The sequence below is a fragment of the Zalophus californianus genome, chromosome 5 (genome assembly GCF_009762305.2).
Source record: "Zalophus californianus isolate mZalCal1 chromosome 5, mZalCal1.pri.v2, whole genome shotgun sequence".
Classification (NCBI taxonomy): domain Eukaryota; kingdom Metazoa; phylum Chordata; class Mammalia; order Carnivora; family Otariidae; genus Zalophus; species Zalophus californianus.
In genome coordinates, this window is record NC_045599.1 from 112,292,964 (window position 1) to 112,309,375 (window position 16,412).

General features: G+C 57.4%; 2 protein-coding genes across 4 annotated transcripts in view; both read left to right on the forward strand.

The window, feature by feature from the left end:
• Positions 1 to 607: 607 nt before the first annotated feature.
• On the forward strand, positions 608 to 6,304 carry ARSI (arylsulfatase family member I). The gene is made up of 2 exons (XM_027606706.2): positions 608 to 927; positions 4,645 to 6,304. The coding sequence occupies exons 1-2, from the start codon at positions 608 to 610 to the stop codon at positions 6,050 to 6,052; spliced, it is 1,728 nt and encodes a 575-aa protein (XP_027462507.1). The 3' UTR covers positions 6,053 to 6,304.
• Positions 6,305 to 13,395: 7,091 nt separating this feature from the next.
• The window catches only part of CAMK2A (calcium/calmodulin dependent protein kinase II alpha), a 61,629-nt gene continuing 58,612 nt past the window's right edge, over positions 13,396 to 16,412 (forward strand). For all 3 annotated transcript variants that reach the window (XM_027605583.2, XM_027605584.2, XM_027605585.2), the window contains exon 1: positions 13,396 to 13,620. In XM_027605583.2, the coding sequence (XP_027461384.1) occupies positions 13,559 to 13,620 (62 nt within the window). In that variant the 5' untranslated portion in view covers positions 13,396 to 13,558. The remainder of the gene's footprint in view (positions 13,621 to 16,412) is intronic.

Below are 16,412 nucleotides of genomic sequence, written 5' to 3' on the forward strand. Positions count from 1 at the left end.
CGCCCCTCCACCTGGGGTTCTGCCCCGGCAGATGTTACAACTTTCTCTCATTCTCTCCCTTGGTGTCCCCCCAGGCCCGCCCAACCCGTGCCTCCCTCCCCTTCCCCGCTGGGGTCCTGCCTGCCTCCCTGCGGGGAGCCCGACTGTTCTCAGGACTCCGGGCGGGGCGAGAGGCCGGGCTGGGGGCTGGAGGGTCGGGAGGAGGAGGAAGGGAAAGCAGAGGCGAGAGAAATTAGGAGGCGGGAGAAATCGAGGGCTAGTAGGAAGGGGAGAGTCAGAGGATGGTGGAGAGCACTTTTTGGAAGCAGCCACGCCGCGTCTCAGGCTGGCCCGGCTGAGCCGGGGGAGAGGGAGCGAGGGCGGCGCAGGGCGGGCGCGCAGGCGGCGGGAGGCAGCTCGGCGCGGGCCTGACCTCCCCAGAGCGCCCCGCTGCGGCCGCGCAGGTCCGGCCGCCAGTCCTGGACCAACCCCTGGGCCGTCCCCCGGGGCCGCTGAACGATCTCGCAGCGTCCAGGCCGGCCAGCTGGCGGGCGTGCGGGCCGTGCGCCCTGGGCGCGCGAGGCGGTGAGGCCCCGGGAACCCTGTGCGCCCGGACGCGCGGGCCAGCATGGCAATGCACGCCCTCACCGGCTTCTCGCTGGTCAGCCTGCTCAGCTTCGGCTACCTGTCCTGGGACTGGGCCAAGCCAAGCCTGGTGGCCGACGGGCCCGGGGAGGCCGGCGTAGAGCCGCCTTCGGCCGCCCCACCCCAGCCTCCCCATATCATCTTCATCCTCACCGACGACCAGGGCTACCACGACGTGGGCTACCATGGCTCAGATATCGAGACCCCTACACTGGACCGGCTGGCAGCCGAGGGTGTCAAGTTGGAGAATTACTATATCCAGCCCATCTGCACGCCTTCGCGGAGCCAACTTCTCACTGGCAGGTAGGCATGACCCAGCCTGCTGGGGCTGGCCGGACGAGCCCCAAATAAATCCGGTCTGTAGATCTCCTCTGCATTCACAGACTGCCCCCCCCCCCCCTCCAATCTGGGACCTGGGAAACCAGGACTCGACCAATTCTGTCTCCAGTCTCCTGTGTGATCATTAGTTAAGTCCTTTGCCCTCTCTGGGCCTCAGTTTCTCCAACTGTACACTGAATGGCTTAGATCATCTTTGAGGTCTCCTCCCTCTGATGTTCTAGGACACACGCTATGCACCATGTGAAGGAGACATCTGGGCATCCCTCTGTGAGATGAACATGGCAGTCTCTGACACTTAGGTTTTAACGCTGTTTCTATTTACAGACCCTGAGGCCATGAGCAAGTCATTTAACTTCTCTAAGCCACCACTTTCTTGTCTGTCCATAGAATGGAGAGCAGTGTTTATCCTGAAAAAGAGTGGTGAGGATGGGATGAGTTGCTTGGCTGTAATAAATGGCAGCCCCTATGTCACCAGAGGGATTAGGGTCCCCAAACTGAGGGCTGCGTGGAAAGGAAACCAAGGATCGTAGAGGCGGGGCAGAAAGACACACACAGGATGCCGTGACCTATGGAGCCTTAGACTAGTTACTTCATTTCTCCAAACCTCTGTTTTTTCACCTGCAAAATCCTCCTAAGTTGGCTGGGAGCCCCAAGGAGACGTGCTGCCTTCTCCGTAAGGAGTTGTCCACAAGCAAGGCGGCAGGATTACAGGATTAAAAGAGCCTGGAAACGGGAGGTGGGGGTGTAGAAGGCGAACTCTGGCCACTTAGGAGAAAATCCTTTGGCAAGGCTGAAGCTAATCCTCCTTGGATGGGGTCCAAGGCATGCCTTCTCCCAAGATCCCCCCAAAAGCCGTTAGTATGATCTCAGGAACCAGAGCCTTCTCTCCCTGTTTCCCAGGTGGGAGAAACTGAGGCATGGAGTCAGGGAGGGCCCGACTCATGCCTCTGCCCAATTTCAGGGTCTGTGGGAGAGGGGGCTGAGAAGCCAGGTGGTTGGCAGGGGGCCCAGAGCTGGGAGTCGAATAGGTGCCTTTTCTTCCTTCACACGGGCACGCAGCATTCAGCTCCAGGAACAGAGAGAGAGAGAGAGAGAGAGAGAGAGAGAAAGAACTGGAGAAGTGTGGAAGCGGGGCTGGTGTATGTGTTGCGGGTGGGGGCGTCGGTAGTGGTGGTGAAGACCAAATGTTGACTAACCTCCAGAAGAGGGAAAAGAATCTGCATTCCCAGGAATTGTGCACAAGTTAGCATTTCTCTCTCGAGAGGTGACTTTTGGTTTAAGCAGGGGCATGAGCAGCCAGCAGGGCAGCGTTCCAGCCCCCGATCCGTGAAGTTAGCTGAGCGTGGCTGGGCAGCGCCTGCCCCCGGCCCCTGCAGCTGGCTCCATTGCACTGGTGCTGACGACTCTCATTAGCGTTTGTTAATGCATCCAGTCGTGTCTGGTGAAGCTGGAGAGCGCCAGTGTTTCTCATGTTACCCACTTGCAGACGGGCTTCGGTGACTCTTAGCTGGCCCACCCACTTTACAAACCAGTGCTCCGTGGTGCCCAGCCCTGTGAAGAGGCTCCGCCGCTGCTTGGCCTAGGGTACTTCCTGTAGTAAATGGAATCATTCATTAGCTTGATTGAGGTCTGCAGCGCCAGCATCACCGAGAGGTTTTGAACACGAGTTGTGTAGACCTGGGTTCAAAGCTCCGAGCTGCTGCTTGCTAGCTGTCTGCGGTTGGGCCCGTTGCTGTACTTTTGAGAGCCTCCGTTTCATCAGCTGTAGAATGGGGATAGCAATAGCCTTCCCTATAGGTTTTTAATGAGGATTGAATGAAATAATATATGTGGCATATAGACAAATATAAAAATGGCCACAGTGGCTAATGATGGCTGACAACGATAACAGCTTTAAGTTAAGGAAACCAAAAACAGGAGAGCCCACCCTAGTGCCTGCGTTAACAGTGTCAGGTATTCAGGTCTTGGCTTAACTCAGATTCCCCTGGGGTGAGAAAAAGGTATGGGATTCTAAGACCCTTGTGAAGTTCCAGGCTTCTTATTTACTCTGGGCTTTTAAGACTTGAGTAAAGGCTGGACACCACACACAGATCACATGGGGGCCTTGACCGCAGAAGGGATTTGAATGAATAGATGAGGAATGCAGGATTCTGCTAACCATTTGCTCCTGCCTCAGAGCATTAGCCTGGGTGAGTGACCCGGATCCAGGGGCCACATGAATTTATAGGCAGGCACATGAGAACTGGTCTCATAAAATTTGGGAACTGGAAGGTTTTCAGAGATCTCCCATTCTACTGAACTCACCCCTCTATGTGAGCACACTGAGGCCACCATGAGGGAAGAGACGTGGCAGTCTAGTTTGCTGAAAAAGAGTCTGTGCTTGGACTCTGCTTGGACTTATGTTCAAGTCCTGGTTTTGCCCCTGACCACTGAGTGACCTTGAGCAAGGCCCTTCCCCTCCTCTGGACATGGGTTTTTCTTTTCTTTTAAAGATTTTATTTATTTATTTGAGAGAGAGAGAGAGAGAGAGAGCGCACAAGCAGGGGAAGGGGCAGAGGGAGAAGGAGAGGGACAAGTAGACTCCCTGCTGAGTGCGGAGCCTGATGCAGGGCTCCACTCCAAGTTCGATCCCAGGATTCTGAGATCATGACCTGAGCGAAAGTCAGACACTTAACCGACTGAGCCACGCAGGCGCTCCTGGACCTGTGTTTTTAAGACAAGGTAAATACACTAGAAATTGACTTGGGTCCCTTCTGCCTGTAAAATCCTGAGTGCCTGCCTCCCTCCCTCCCTTCCTCCCTTCCTTCCTTCCTTCCATAAGTAATTGAGTATCCTTTAAACATCACCTGAATGCCAGGAATATAAAGTTGAGTAAAGGACAGCCCCATTACATATCACTGGACCCAAGAGCATGCACCACTGAGTAGAACCCCATGGCCAAGGAAGACAATGATCATGTATACTAAATGTTAACCCAGAAGCAAAAGTGATTCATTCTCTGAGAGAGTTAGGAGAGACTTTACAGGGGGGGTAACATTGGTTCTGGGCTTTGAAGAGTGAGTACGAGTTTGCCTGGGAGAGCAGGACTTGCTCCAGGTACAACAGCAAGTTAGTAGCTTAGAACTTAGGGATTCTGAAGTCTTTGGAGACCCCCTGGGATATAGATCCCAACTCCAGTTACTCATTGTTTGAATCACTGGGCAAGTGATATAACTTATTGAGCCTCAGTTTCCTTATTTAGAAAATGGGAATGATAATGACATGCATGTACTCCCTAGGTTAGTGGGGAGTTGGTGAGACAATTCATACAAAGGGCTTAGCACAATGCTGAGCGCACAAGAGAGTACTTTGTGTTAGCTATTATTATTTTGTTGTCATGATTAACCTGGGTTTGACTCTTAACTCCCCCATCTTCCTGGCTGCGTGATCCTGGGTGAGTGGTTTAACCATTCTGAGCTTCAGTCTCCTCCTCTGTGAAATGACAGTGAATGTCTGCTTCCATTGATTTTGAGGATTCCATGAGCTGATGCATTTGGAGTGCTTCTCACATGCTGCCTGCTGTGCGTTTTCCGGGAGCGCTGGGGCCAGAGCCCCGCTCAGGGAGGGCATGGGGGCTTGCTTGGCCCGAACAGTGGTTTGTGGCTCACCTCTGCCTTCCAAACCCTCCCCTCTTCCCACCAGGTACCAGATCCACACGGGACTTCAGCACTCCATCATCCGCCCTCGGCAGCCCAACTGCCTGCCCCTGGACCAGGTGACACTGCCCCAGAAGCTGCAGGAGGCGGGTTACTCCACCCACATGGTGGGCAAGTGGCACCTGGGCTTCTACCGGAAGGAGTGCCTGCCCACCCGCCGGGGCTTCGACACCTTCCTGGGCTCACTCACCGGCAACGTGGACTACTACACTTATGACAACTGTGACGGTCCCGGGGTGTGCGGCTTTGACCTGCACGAGGGCGAGAGCGTGGCCTGGGGCCTCAGCGGCCAGTACTCCACCATGCTCTATGCCCAGCGGGTCGGCCACATCCTTGCTAGCCACAGCCCCCGGCGGCCCCTCTTCCTCTATGTGGCCTTCCAGGCCGTGCACACGCCCCTGCAGTCCCCTCGAGAGTACCTGTACCGTTACCGCGCCATGGGCAACGTGGCCCGGCGCAAGTACGCGGCCATGGTAACCTGCATGGACGAGGCCGTGCGCAACATCACCTGGGCGCTCAAGCGCTATGGTTTCTACGATAACAGTGTCATCATATTCTCCAGCGACAATGGTGGCCAGACCTTCTCGGGGGGAAGCAACTGGCCGCTGCGAGGACGCAAGGGCACTTACTGGGAAGGGGGCGTGCGTGGCCTCGGCTTCGTCCACAGCCCCCTGCTCAAGCGAAAGCGCCGGACAAGCCGGGCGCTGGTGCACATCACTGACTGGTACCCGACCCTGGTAGGTCTGGCGGGTGGCAGTGCCTCGGCGGCCGACGGGCTGGATGGCTACGACGTGTGGCCAGCCATCAGCGAGGGCCGGGCCTCGCCGCGCACGGAGATCCTGCACAACATCGACCCCCTCTACAACCATGCCCGGCACGGCTCCCTGGAGGCTGGCTTTGGCATCTGGAACACTGCCGTGCAGGCTGCCATCCGCGTGGGCGAGTGGAAGCTGCTCACGGGGGACCCTGGCTATGGGGATTGGATCCCACCACAGACGCTGGCCGCCTTTCCCGGCAGCTGGTGGAACCTCGAGCGCATGGCCAGTGCCCGCCAGGCAGTGTGGCTCTTTAATATCAGCGCTGACCCCTATGAACGGGAGGACCTGGCTGGCCAGCGCCCCGATGTGGTCCGTGCCCTGCTGGCCCGTCTGGTGGACTATAACCGCACAGCCATCCCTGTGCGCTACCCAGCTGAGAATCCCCGGGCCCATCCCGACTTTAATGGGGGTGCTTGGGGGCCTTGGGCCAGTGATGAGGAAGACGAGGAAGAGGAGGAAGAAGCAGGCAGGGCTCGAAGCTTCTCCCGAGGGCGCCGCAAGAAAAAATGCAAGATTTGCAAGCTGCGATCCTTTTTTCGTAAACTCAACACCAGGCTGATGTCCCAGCGGATCTGATGGGGGGGGGTGGAGGTGAGGATCTCTGTCCCCCTAGATGTACTTCCTCATTCAAGCCTGAGCCTGCCCCTCCCCATGGAGGGGCCTGAGGTCAAGTCCCCAGTTGCCGGGAAATGGAAGGCATAGAGACCCTCAATTGCAGGGTGGGGAGCTTGGCTTGGGGAAGAATAAACTAGACTGGGGTACCTGGATTCCAGTCTTGCCTCTCCATTGACTTGCTCTGTGACCTCAGGTGGCCTGCGTGAGCTCTCAGGGCCTGTTTCCTGGTCTGTAATGAGCTCTAATGACTTGGTGGTTCTGGGGTGTGAGCCTGGCGCCTGGGGCCATGATGGAGTTCCCATTGACCTTGCCACCTCCCAGCTCATGGAAGGCCTCACCCTTGAAGCCTGCACCTCTGTGGTACTGCTTGGGTGAGGGGCCACATGGAGGCAACTCTAAGCTTGGACCCTCGCTGAGGCATGGCGGTCCGGCCAACTCTCCTAAGGAATCGTCTGAGTGCTGAGAGTGGAGGTGCAGGGATGGCGGCTGACCTTCCTAAGTCCTCTCATGGCTTGGGCGAGTCCTGAGGCCAGACTAGTGCTGGGGGCTGTGGGAGAAAGCTCCCCTTCCAGCCCCCACCACGCAGAGGATTGAGGTGGTGGGAACAGCTCCGAACCAACAATCAGGACCCTGGGTGCTGCTTTGACCTTGGACCCAATACTTCCCCTTTGGGCCTCAATTTCCCCATCTGCGAACGGGGATATTAGCCCTAGCTCTGCCTACCTCACAGGGCTATAGAGAACTGGTCAAGGTAATGGTTGTGGAAGAGCCCATGAACTTGATTAAAATGCAGTCCCACGGACGCCAGGGCTGCAGGGCTATCTGTGAGCACAGGGGTGTGTGCATGTGCATCCTGAGGGCACGTAGGAGCTCACCATTGACAGAGTGAGTGGGAGAGGAGGTGGGCAGGCTGGCCAGGAAGCAGAATGTGTGGGTTCTGGCCCAGTCCTGCCACAGGTCCACTGGGTGACCTCTGGCAAATCCCGGACCCTCTCTGGGCCTAAGTGTCCCCCTGGGTACAGTAGAGGATCTGAAAGCCGTTCCCACTTGGTGTTCTGGGGACCGCTGGTGTGTGTGTGTGTTGGGGGGCACAGGCTGAGTGGCGGGAGGAGGGACCTGGGGGGTTCAGAGCTGCTTGCTGCATAGCGTGCCTTCATCCACACACTGTGTTCTGCATATCTCCCTTCAGGTTCCAGTCGGTGCAGCATGTGTAGGCGAAAGCCCTGCTGTGAATTTTGAAAATAGTTATTTTTGTCACTGGCAAAGGAGGCCTGTTAGGACTCGTCAGCTTGTGGATGAACAGGACGGGTGGGGTGGGGTGGGTGCAGAGCAGTGGAGGGGGTTTGGGTACGGGTTCCAGAGTGCATCCCCTCTGCAGAGGTAGCTGAGCCCAGCAGTGAGAGTCTGGCCTGGGGCTGCAGGGCGGAGGTGACTGACCATGTCCTGGGCCCCTTCCTCTGCCCCCCAGGGGGAGCTTTCTCTGTCTCCAGGATGTTGATGCCTGCGCTGTGTGGGGCAGGGGCCAGGACTGGCTGAGGCCTCTGGATTCCGGCCACCCCTAGCACTTCTGCCTGCTCAGGAGGGAGACTCTGAAGAGGTTGTCCATTGGGATGGTGTCCCAAGCCCAGCATATCCCACAGATGGATTGTTCATGGTCTGCCCATGACCCCGGACACTCCAGGCTCTACTGGGTGCTTCTAGCTGTATGGGCTGTGCCCTTCCAGAGTGGCAATGGCATGGAGCCAGGACTCCCCTGCAGCTCCAGGCTTGCACCAGCTGAATGGAGGCCTCTCCCAAGACTGCTGAGTTGGCCCTGCCTTAGGTGGCCTAACTTCGCGCTCCAACCCTGCTTCTCTTCCCAGGCCCCTGCCCTTTGGGGCCATAAGAGCAGGACCATAAAAGGCCCCTTCTGCTCTTCCCTAGACACCACAGCCTATCCCCGGTGGCTAACCTGGCCTCAAACAGAGAGAATCCAGCTGGGGCTGGGGCCCGCACCTAGGAGGAAGCTTGGTGGACTCTCAAACCCAGCCTAGAGCTTGCCTGGCTCAGAGTCCTACCTAACCCAGAACCCGGCAGACAGCCCAGGAGCCCCACTGAAGCTCCAGCCTGCAACCTAGTCCATAGTCCAGCCGTCCCCAAGCCTGCCTACCCCAGGTGCTGGCAGCTGGCCCAGGGCTGAGATGGGTGGAGGGCATTGGCATCAGGAGCCACCAGCACTAGGGCATTGTGATGAGAGGCTCAGCCTGCTGTGGTTTCTATTCTGCCCAGCAGACAGCATGGCTCCTACCCTTCCTCCTGTCTCCTGTGGCTCCTGGTTCCCCCCGCCCCCAGCAGGAGCGCCTGGCTTTGGGCTCTGCATCAGGCCCCTGACTGGTATTGCAGGTATATGTTTATACCACCTGAGGTGGGGAGGGGTAAGGGGGAGGGCAGGCCAGAGGCAGCCCTGGCCCCTTGGGTCACAGATCTGAGGGAGTGGAGCCTAGAGATGCCAGACAGACCCTCGGTTTCCCCCTTGGCTGAATCAGATGGCAGCAGATCTGCCAGCCAGCCAGGGTAGAGCCAGGGTGGCCCTATCCGAGCTGGGCCCTGCCTGTGGAGTCTTGGGCAAGCATGACCAGTCCCCCAGGAACCAGGAGGGAGCCCCGGACCTGGCTGGAGGGGCAGGGCTCTGAGCCCCACCCTGGGCCTTGGCAGTGTTTCTTCCTTTCGCTTGGTACCTACTGGCTCCCTTGGGACTTAGGCAAGCAGCCCTGCAGTGCCAGAAAGAGAGTGGGCAGAGCAGGGTAAGGGAAGGAGCACTGTTCGGGGAATCAGGAATTCTGGATTATGTCCTGACTCTGCCCCTGACTTCTACTGAGGGAGGGCAGCTTCCTCTCTCTGGGCCTTGGTCTCTATCTGTACGGGGCATGGGCTCTGTCAGGGTCCTTCCAGCCCTTATGCAGGCCAGAGAACATAAGGTGGAGGTACAGAAGTCACCCAGACCCTACATGGGTAAGTCCTGTCCCATCTCTGCAAAATAGGCAATGACTGAACCCATCATTGTGTTGTATGTGTTGTAAGGTATAAATTGTGCAGTATGCTTAGCACGGGGCCTGGCTCTAAAGCAGAAATAACTATTTTTCATATTTTTGGAGTCAGTGAAGGGACATCTTGTCCCCATATTTCTTAGGAGGAAGTGGAGGCCCCAGTGAGGAAAAGACCTGACATAAACACTCCTAACCAACATCTGGACTTGAACTTGGGTCCTCTAACTGCAGGCTGTGCTGTGCTGACGTCGGCCCAGCAGCCACGGTCCTCTGTCGCCTGGCTCCCGGCTTCCTTCTGCTCTGCAAGCAGTGCCTCCTATGTGGGACCCCCCAGGGGACAGTGCTGCTCCCTGACCCCTGACTTCTCTCCCAAGCGTAAGCCTGGCGTTACTTACTGCCATTAGTTAACCAAATCACCCTCCACCTAGACCCTCTGCAGGATCATTTCTCTCTTGGCCCACTTTCCACTGATTCTGCCCCCCATGCTCACTGCCCTTAGTGGGACAGGCCTCGTGGGGACCCTTCCGATGGCACGTTTTCTGTGGTACCTGCAGGACCCTGAGGCGCTCAGGCATGTGCATGTGAATGTGTGCGTGTGGGCTGTGCAAGGTGGGTTGTGAGTGGGCTGGCACAGGGCTACCCAGGGCTCTGATGCCCCCCGACACCCATCTGTCAGGAACAGTCCCCCCATGCAATCATGGGCTCATTCTCTCCGAGTCCCAGAGGCAGGCGTGGCTCCCCACTGCCAGCCGCCACCAGTCGCAGCTGGGGAGGCAGTGAGCTGGCTGTCATGTGGGGCTGTGGTCACATTCAGGATGGGGGCGCTGTCCGAGGCAGTGCCCGCCCCCCCTGAGCTAAGCTTTCAAAGGTTCCAAGAGGGTGTATGCGTAAGAGAGAGTTGCCAAGGAGACCTTTTGGTCTTCTCCCTACTCTCCAGCCATCTCTCTGGCACCAGGTCCTGCGTGTCGTGTCCCACCCCCGTGCACAGGGTCTGGGCCAGGGAGGGAGAGAAGAGGCAGGAGGGAGAGAGGTAGAAATAAGAAAGGAGGTGAAAAGGCACCAGAAGGATAGGGAGGATTGAGAAGAAAGCGCTCAAGGGAAGGAGGAAAGCGGGGAAAGGTGGGAAAGAGAAAAAGGAGAAGAGAAAGAGGGGCTGAAAGAGGAGACAGAGTAGGGAAGGAAGACAGACTGGGGTAGGGGGCAGAACGGAGTGGTACGGGGCCAGGTTGCCCTTGCTCCCTGAAGCCACATGGGCCACCTCCATGGCCGCTGTCCGAGACAGGGAGAGAGCTGGCCATTAGCCTCTGTCCCTCTCTGTCCCTCTAGCTCTTCCAGTGACCTGAGGGCATGACCTCCCGCCCTCCCACCAGGTGCTCTGCTTTCTACGTGCCTCTCTTCACCAGTGGGGGCTGGTTATGGGGCCCGCCAAGCCAGAGCAGGGTGGTCAGGCCAGCTCCCAGCGGAGCAGGACTTTCACCTCCTTTGTTCAGAACTTCAAACGCTCATTCATACAGCCTCGGGGCATATTTTGTCATTTGTTTTATGTGTTAATTTCTAAAGCCTCTTTAAGTGAGCTAGGGGTCCTGTGAGCCCTCTCCTCCTAGCCCCAGTCCTTTTTTTTTTTTTTTAAACGTTTTATTTATTTATTTGACAGAGAGAGACACAGCGAGAGAGGGAACACAAGCAGGGGCAGTGGGAGAGGGAGAAGCAGGGCTCCCGCGGAGCAGGCAGCCCGATGCGGGGCTTGATCCCAGGACCCCGGGACCATGACCTGAGCCGAAGGCAGATGCTTAACAACTGAGCCACCCAGGCGCACCCCCCCCCCCCAGTCCTTTGTTCTACAGGCATTGCTGCCACCCAGGCTGGGGCCAGGTGACGCTCAAACCAGGAGCTCAACTCCAGTGGGGACTCAGAGAACACCACCGACACCAAAGTGCTAGGAACAAGGATGGTGGTGCGTGCTTCCAGGATTCAGACAGAGCAGTGTGAGGAGGGAAGGCTTCTGAGTCTCTTACTAGTAATAATTTCCCATCTCTGAGCACTCACAGTGTGTCAGCTGCTGTGCTGTGCTCACCTGCTCGTCTCATTTCATCCTTAAACAGTCCTGGAGGTAGGGAATATTAGTAACTCTATTTTGCAGATGAAGAAACTGAGGCACAGAGAAGTAAGGCTCCTCATCCAAAATCACACAGCCCATAGATGGTGGAGTCCTCCTCTCCCCTGGACAGTGACTGAGGTGGCCTCAGCGGTCACTAAGGGCTGTGGCAGCGCCTTCACGAGTGGACGCCATCTCCTGGGAAGGGCTAGAGGGTCTGGACGGGGAGGTGGCCGTGCAGTCCTTCCCCCACTTTCCCGCATCTGCCTCTCGCCTCTGGCGGCTTTCCGCTTTCCGTGCCCAGCCCGCTCCCACCAGCTGTGCAGCCCCCGAGCAAAGGCCTCTCTTCTCTGTCTCTGAATTGCAACGTTGGCGGCAGGAGCGGGAAGCATATTGTGCGCAGAAACAAAACGGAGTGGTTTTTCCTTTTTCTGAAGGTGGTAATGGTGCAATTAGTGGCTAAGCCATTACCCCTCCTCCCTAGCTCGCCTCCCCTCCTTCCCCTTGGCCTCCCTCCTGTTTCTCTCCTGGGAAGAAGTGGCTGCATCCTGCGTTGGAGAGCCAACCCCATCATTCTGTTACCCCTGATGCCCAGGAAGAGGGGCTGAATTGTGGGAGAGGGTACCCAGATGTCTCCAGGGGTCCCTGGGCCCAAGGTAGTGAGTCAGGGACCTGCCAGCGTTCGGGATTACCAACCAGCAGACAATATGTCCAGCAAGTGAGGTGACCAGTAAGGCAATTGAAAGGTTCAGAGGGGTGGGTTAGCAGCTCAGAAGGTTGGGATCCTGGATCCTTTTATCCCACCGGGGCTCCTCGTGGGCAAATACTGGCATGAGACCTCAGCCTGGTGGGCTGTGAAATGAGCTTGAGTGGAGGAGGTGGGTGTGAAATTCTGAGTCCAAGCTAGAGTGATGGGGGTGGCCATGGTCCCGCTTTAGACCTTCCTTTTCCTCTTCCAGAAACTAAAAAGAGGCCTCATGTTTACATACTTCCCAAAGGCTTCCACAGCCCTTAGCCCACTCCTTCTTCACAGCCTTCCTCTGCAGTGGCAGCTTTGTTCTGTTTTGCAGAAAGGGCGCTGGAGGCTCAGAGAAGGGCAGTGACTTTCCCAGGGTCACACAGCTCATGAACGTCAGAGCTGGAGTTGAACTCAGATCTTTAAACTCCAGCCCTTTTCCTTCCGAACCCCCCCCCCCCCAACCAGGGCTTGGGTGAGATCTTGGGGCCATGGATCTGGCTGCTGCCCTGAAGAGTTGAACTTGGCGGGGAAAATGGGAATGAGGAAGAGGGAATGAGGATTTCAGGGCAGGCCCATGGCCACTCCCCTCCATGCCAGGCCATGCTTCCCTCCCCACTGCCGCCTCCGCCTCTTTCACCTTGACTTGAAGCACAAGCAGAAACTGGGACATGAGCCCCAGGAGACCAGATCTCCCTGGTCCCTCTGGGGGCACGGGATGGAGGCGAGGGGTGGGGGTGAGCAGGCAGGCAGGGCCACTCTCTCCAGAATCCCGATGTCTCCTCTGCACTTGTCCCTCAAGCTAGAGCGCCAGTGGGATGGACAAGGTGACAGAGAATGAGGAAGACAGAGGCGGAGGCAGAAACGAAATACAGAGGGGAGCAGAGAGACAGTTACAGACTACAATGATCCACTGGGAGAGAGATCCCAATGAATTAGCCATCGCTTCCTGTAAACCTTAGAACCCTGCTGTTGCCAGGGCAACGGGGCAATACCTGTCTCTCCAGAGGAGATGAAGTTGCCAGGGTAACTGCATCCTGTCTTTCCTGGGGACCATCCCAGAATGTGGCACCCACTGGCCGTTACCATGGCAACTGCCTTTTTGCCCCACTTAATCCCATCCTGTCTGCTACAAGGGACCCACAGTTGGAGGTGGGGGAGGTGGGAAGAGAGAAGATCACTTGTGGATTAAGTTTGTTCTTCTCCCCCTCCCCAGACCCTTCTGTCAGTCCATCACCCCGGGGGTGCCGTGTCCACCCGCCCCTGGGCCCACACAGGCCTGCAGTATTGTGTGTGGTTAGGTCCAGGGCGTCCCGGAGCAGGTTTCGCAGTGGAAGGCAGGCAGGTGTTGGGGGGGCAGTTACCCGGGCAACGGGAACAGGGCGTTTCGGAGGTGGTTGCCATGGGGACCTGGATGCTGACGAAGGCTCGCGAGGCTGTGAGCAGCCACAGTGCCCTGCTCAGAAGCCCCGGGCTCGTCAGTCAAGCTGGTTCTCGGTTCGCATTCGGCAGCACAGGCCCGCGAGTGGCCCCTAGTTCCAGGAGCAGAGTAGCAGAGCCCCAGGTCTGGTCCTCCAGCCCCACGCCTCGCCTGCCCGCCCAGCGCCAGGATGGCCACCATCACCTGCACCCGCTTCACGGAAGAGTACCAGCTCTTTGAGGAACTGGGAAAGTGAGTTGCACCTCAGAGAGTTCTGGAGGGTGCAGGGGGTCAGCGTCACGGGCAGGGGATGTGCACCTGCGTGCTTCCTGTGCACACACACAGGGAGGAAGTCTGCATGTTTGGGGGGATACTTGCCTGTGCCGAGTGCCCAGAGCTGGGTGTAGGCATGTTTATGTGTGCACAGATGTGCCACAGTCAGCCGGGTGAGTGTGTGTAGGGGTGAAGGGTTGGTGGTGCATGCCAGTGTGCAGGCACACACACACACACACACACACACACAATTGCACATGACTGGGCACACACAGATTTTTAGAAACTCAGGGTTAAAAAGGGATCTTCCAAGGCAGCCGAGTCCAAAGCCAGAACCCCCTGCCGACTTTCTCTTGAGGTGTTCATCTGGCCTCAACTTGGACACCTCTGATGGGAGAGAGTTCACCATCTCCCAGGTAGTCCCTCCTGACTTTAGGCACCACCGGCGACTGTGCAAGAGTGGCCAACTTCTCCGTGAAAGCACATGCCCTCCCTCATCCCCTCTCTCCTCCCAGCTCCTCTTGGAGGGAGGGCATCAGTACAGCAGGGCTGAATAACTGAGGGACTGGTGGGGCTCCCTGGGTGTGGAGAGACGGGGGGGCGCTCAGGCAAGTTGGGGGGAACACTACCATTTCAGGGCTAGTGCTATACCAGCTCTGGTCCCTTGGCAAAGTTGTCTGGCCCCAGAGCTCATTTTATGCCCCGACAACCGGTGTGGGGAGAAGGGTGGGAGGGTGGGGGAGAAGATAGCCCCTTAGCGTCGTGGAGTGTTAGGAAGTGCACTGGACACCCCCGGCTAGGTCTGGGGAGGCTCCGGGGATGGCTCAGGGGAGGGGTACAGTTTGGAGGCAGAGCTCGCCCCTTGGGAAAAGCAGCTCCCCTGCCCAGGGTGGCCATTGCTAGGGCAGCAGGAGTGCAGGGGAGAAGGGCCCTGGTAGCAGGTACGTACCAGTGTGAGGTCTGGATGTACACATACAAAGGTGCATGTTGATGGGTGCTGTGTAAGGGCTGACTCCAGGGTACACTTGTGTGCTCTGAGAGAGTATGCAAGTGTTCACATGTGTGCACCAGGAGGAGGTGCTGGTGTGTGCCTCATGTGGAAGGCCTGCAAGCGTGGATGTGTGCAAGGGGCCCACGGGGTCCCATTGGCCGGTTTGCATGGGAGTGCAGGTGTGAATGTGCGTCACTGTGTGTGCACATGTATGGCAGGTCAGAGCTATGTGCACATCAGCAGGAGGATGTGTGTGAGGTCTGGGTCTGTGCAAATATATGTCTGTGTAAGGGTGCATGTGTGGGACTTGGGCACGGTGGTATCCCTATGAGGTCCGGACATGCACATTTGCATGAGGATGGGGAGGCATGCACACGGGAAGGTTTATGTGCATGCGTGTGAGGCCTGGGCCAAAGGCTCGGGTGGGGGTGTGGGTGTTGAAGGCATGTGTGAGCTCATGCTGGTGTCTGCATATGTGTGGGAGGTGGGCCTGTGGCTGTGTACAAGTAGGTTGCCTGCACACACACACACACACACACACACACTCACATACCAGGCTATCCTGACACTCACAGGTACCCACCAGGTCCCTTGTACAGACATACACCCACGTGCAGGTGTGTGGTCACTCTTGTCTGCAGACTTCCTGTGTTTCTGAGTGTGTTTCTCTGCTGGGTGGGCAGCAGGCACGAGGCCGCTCCAGAGGACTGACCCTGTCTGCTAAAGGGTGATGGGCCCCTGCTCGGCGGGGTTCCTGTGCCCCCCTGGAATGCCAGGATTCCCCCATTAGCTAGGAGCTGCCCTTCAGGGGATGACCAAGGCTCGGTGCTGGGAGGACTGCGTCACAGGGTGCAGTGAAATGGAGTTGAGATGTGACTCAGGCGCTTCAAATGAAAATAAAAGTGATGTTTTGCCCCAAGAGGAGATGGATATCATGAAGACTGGGAGCTGGGGGCGGGTGGGGTGGGGTGGTGGTGACTTGGCGCAGAGAGCCTTCGTGAGCCTTCTCAACCCCACTGCCGGCCAGGACCGGGGCAGGGGCAGAATTCCAGGGGACGGGGAGCCCTGGTGTGGCCATGACAGGCAAACCGAGGGTGGTAGGCATGGCCAGTCCGTGTCGGATCAATTTCAGACCTCTTCCTTCTAGAACCATATGGACTCCTAACCTTTTTTAGGTCGCATATTCCTCCAGGAATCTAATGAAAGTCCAAGTCTACATTCTCCAGAGAAATGCACAAATCTACGAAATATTGCGGGCAATGTCAGGAGCTTGCAGGACCTTAGGAAGGCTGTGGATGGGCCTAGGGTGAAGGATGCTTGTACTGGAAGAGAATGAGGCTCCATGCCTCTGATGCAGGGGTTAAAAAGACCAGGTTACATTGCGGAGCAGCCGGGGCTCCTGCTCTGCGTGCCAGGTGCCCAGTGGGGCAGGTAGGGGCGGCGCCCCGCACACGGCCCAGGCTCTGGAGCTTGCCACCCATAGCTCTGTGACACTGGCCACACAACGCACCCTTTCCCCCATAGTCTGGAAATAAAAGCAATTGCTGTGGGGATGCAATAAGATGGCACGTGTGAAGACACAGTGACAGCCCTGGCACACAGTGGGCCTTCAGCAGGGACTGCTGCTGGGATCATTGTTCTCCAAGGTGAGGCAGGCTGAAGCTGACAGCTGGGGCCTGCTACACGTTTACCTTTTGTCTGGAGCTGGCCCAGCTTGGGGGAGGGGCCTGACCGGGCTCCTCTTCTTTGGGGAGAAGCCAGGAAGATGCCTGCAGGGCCC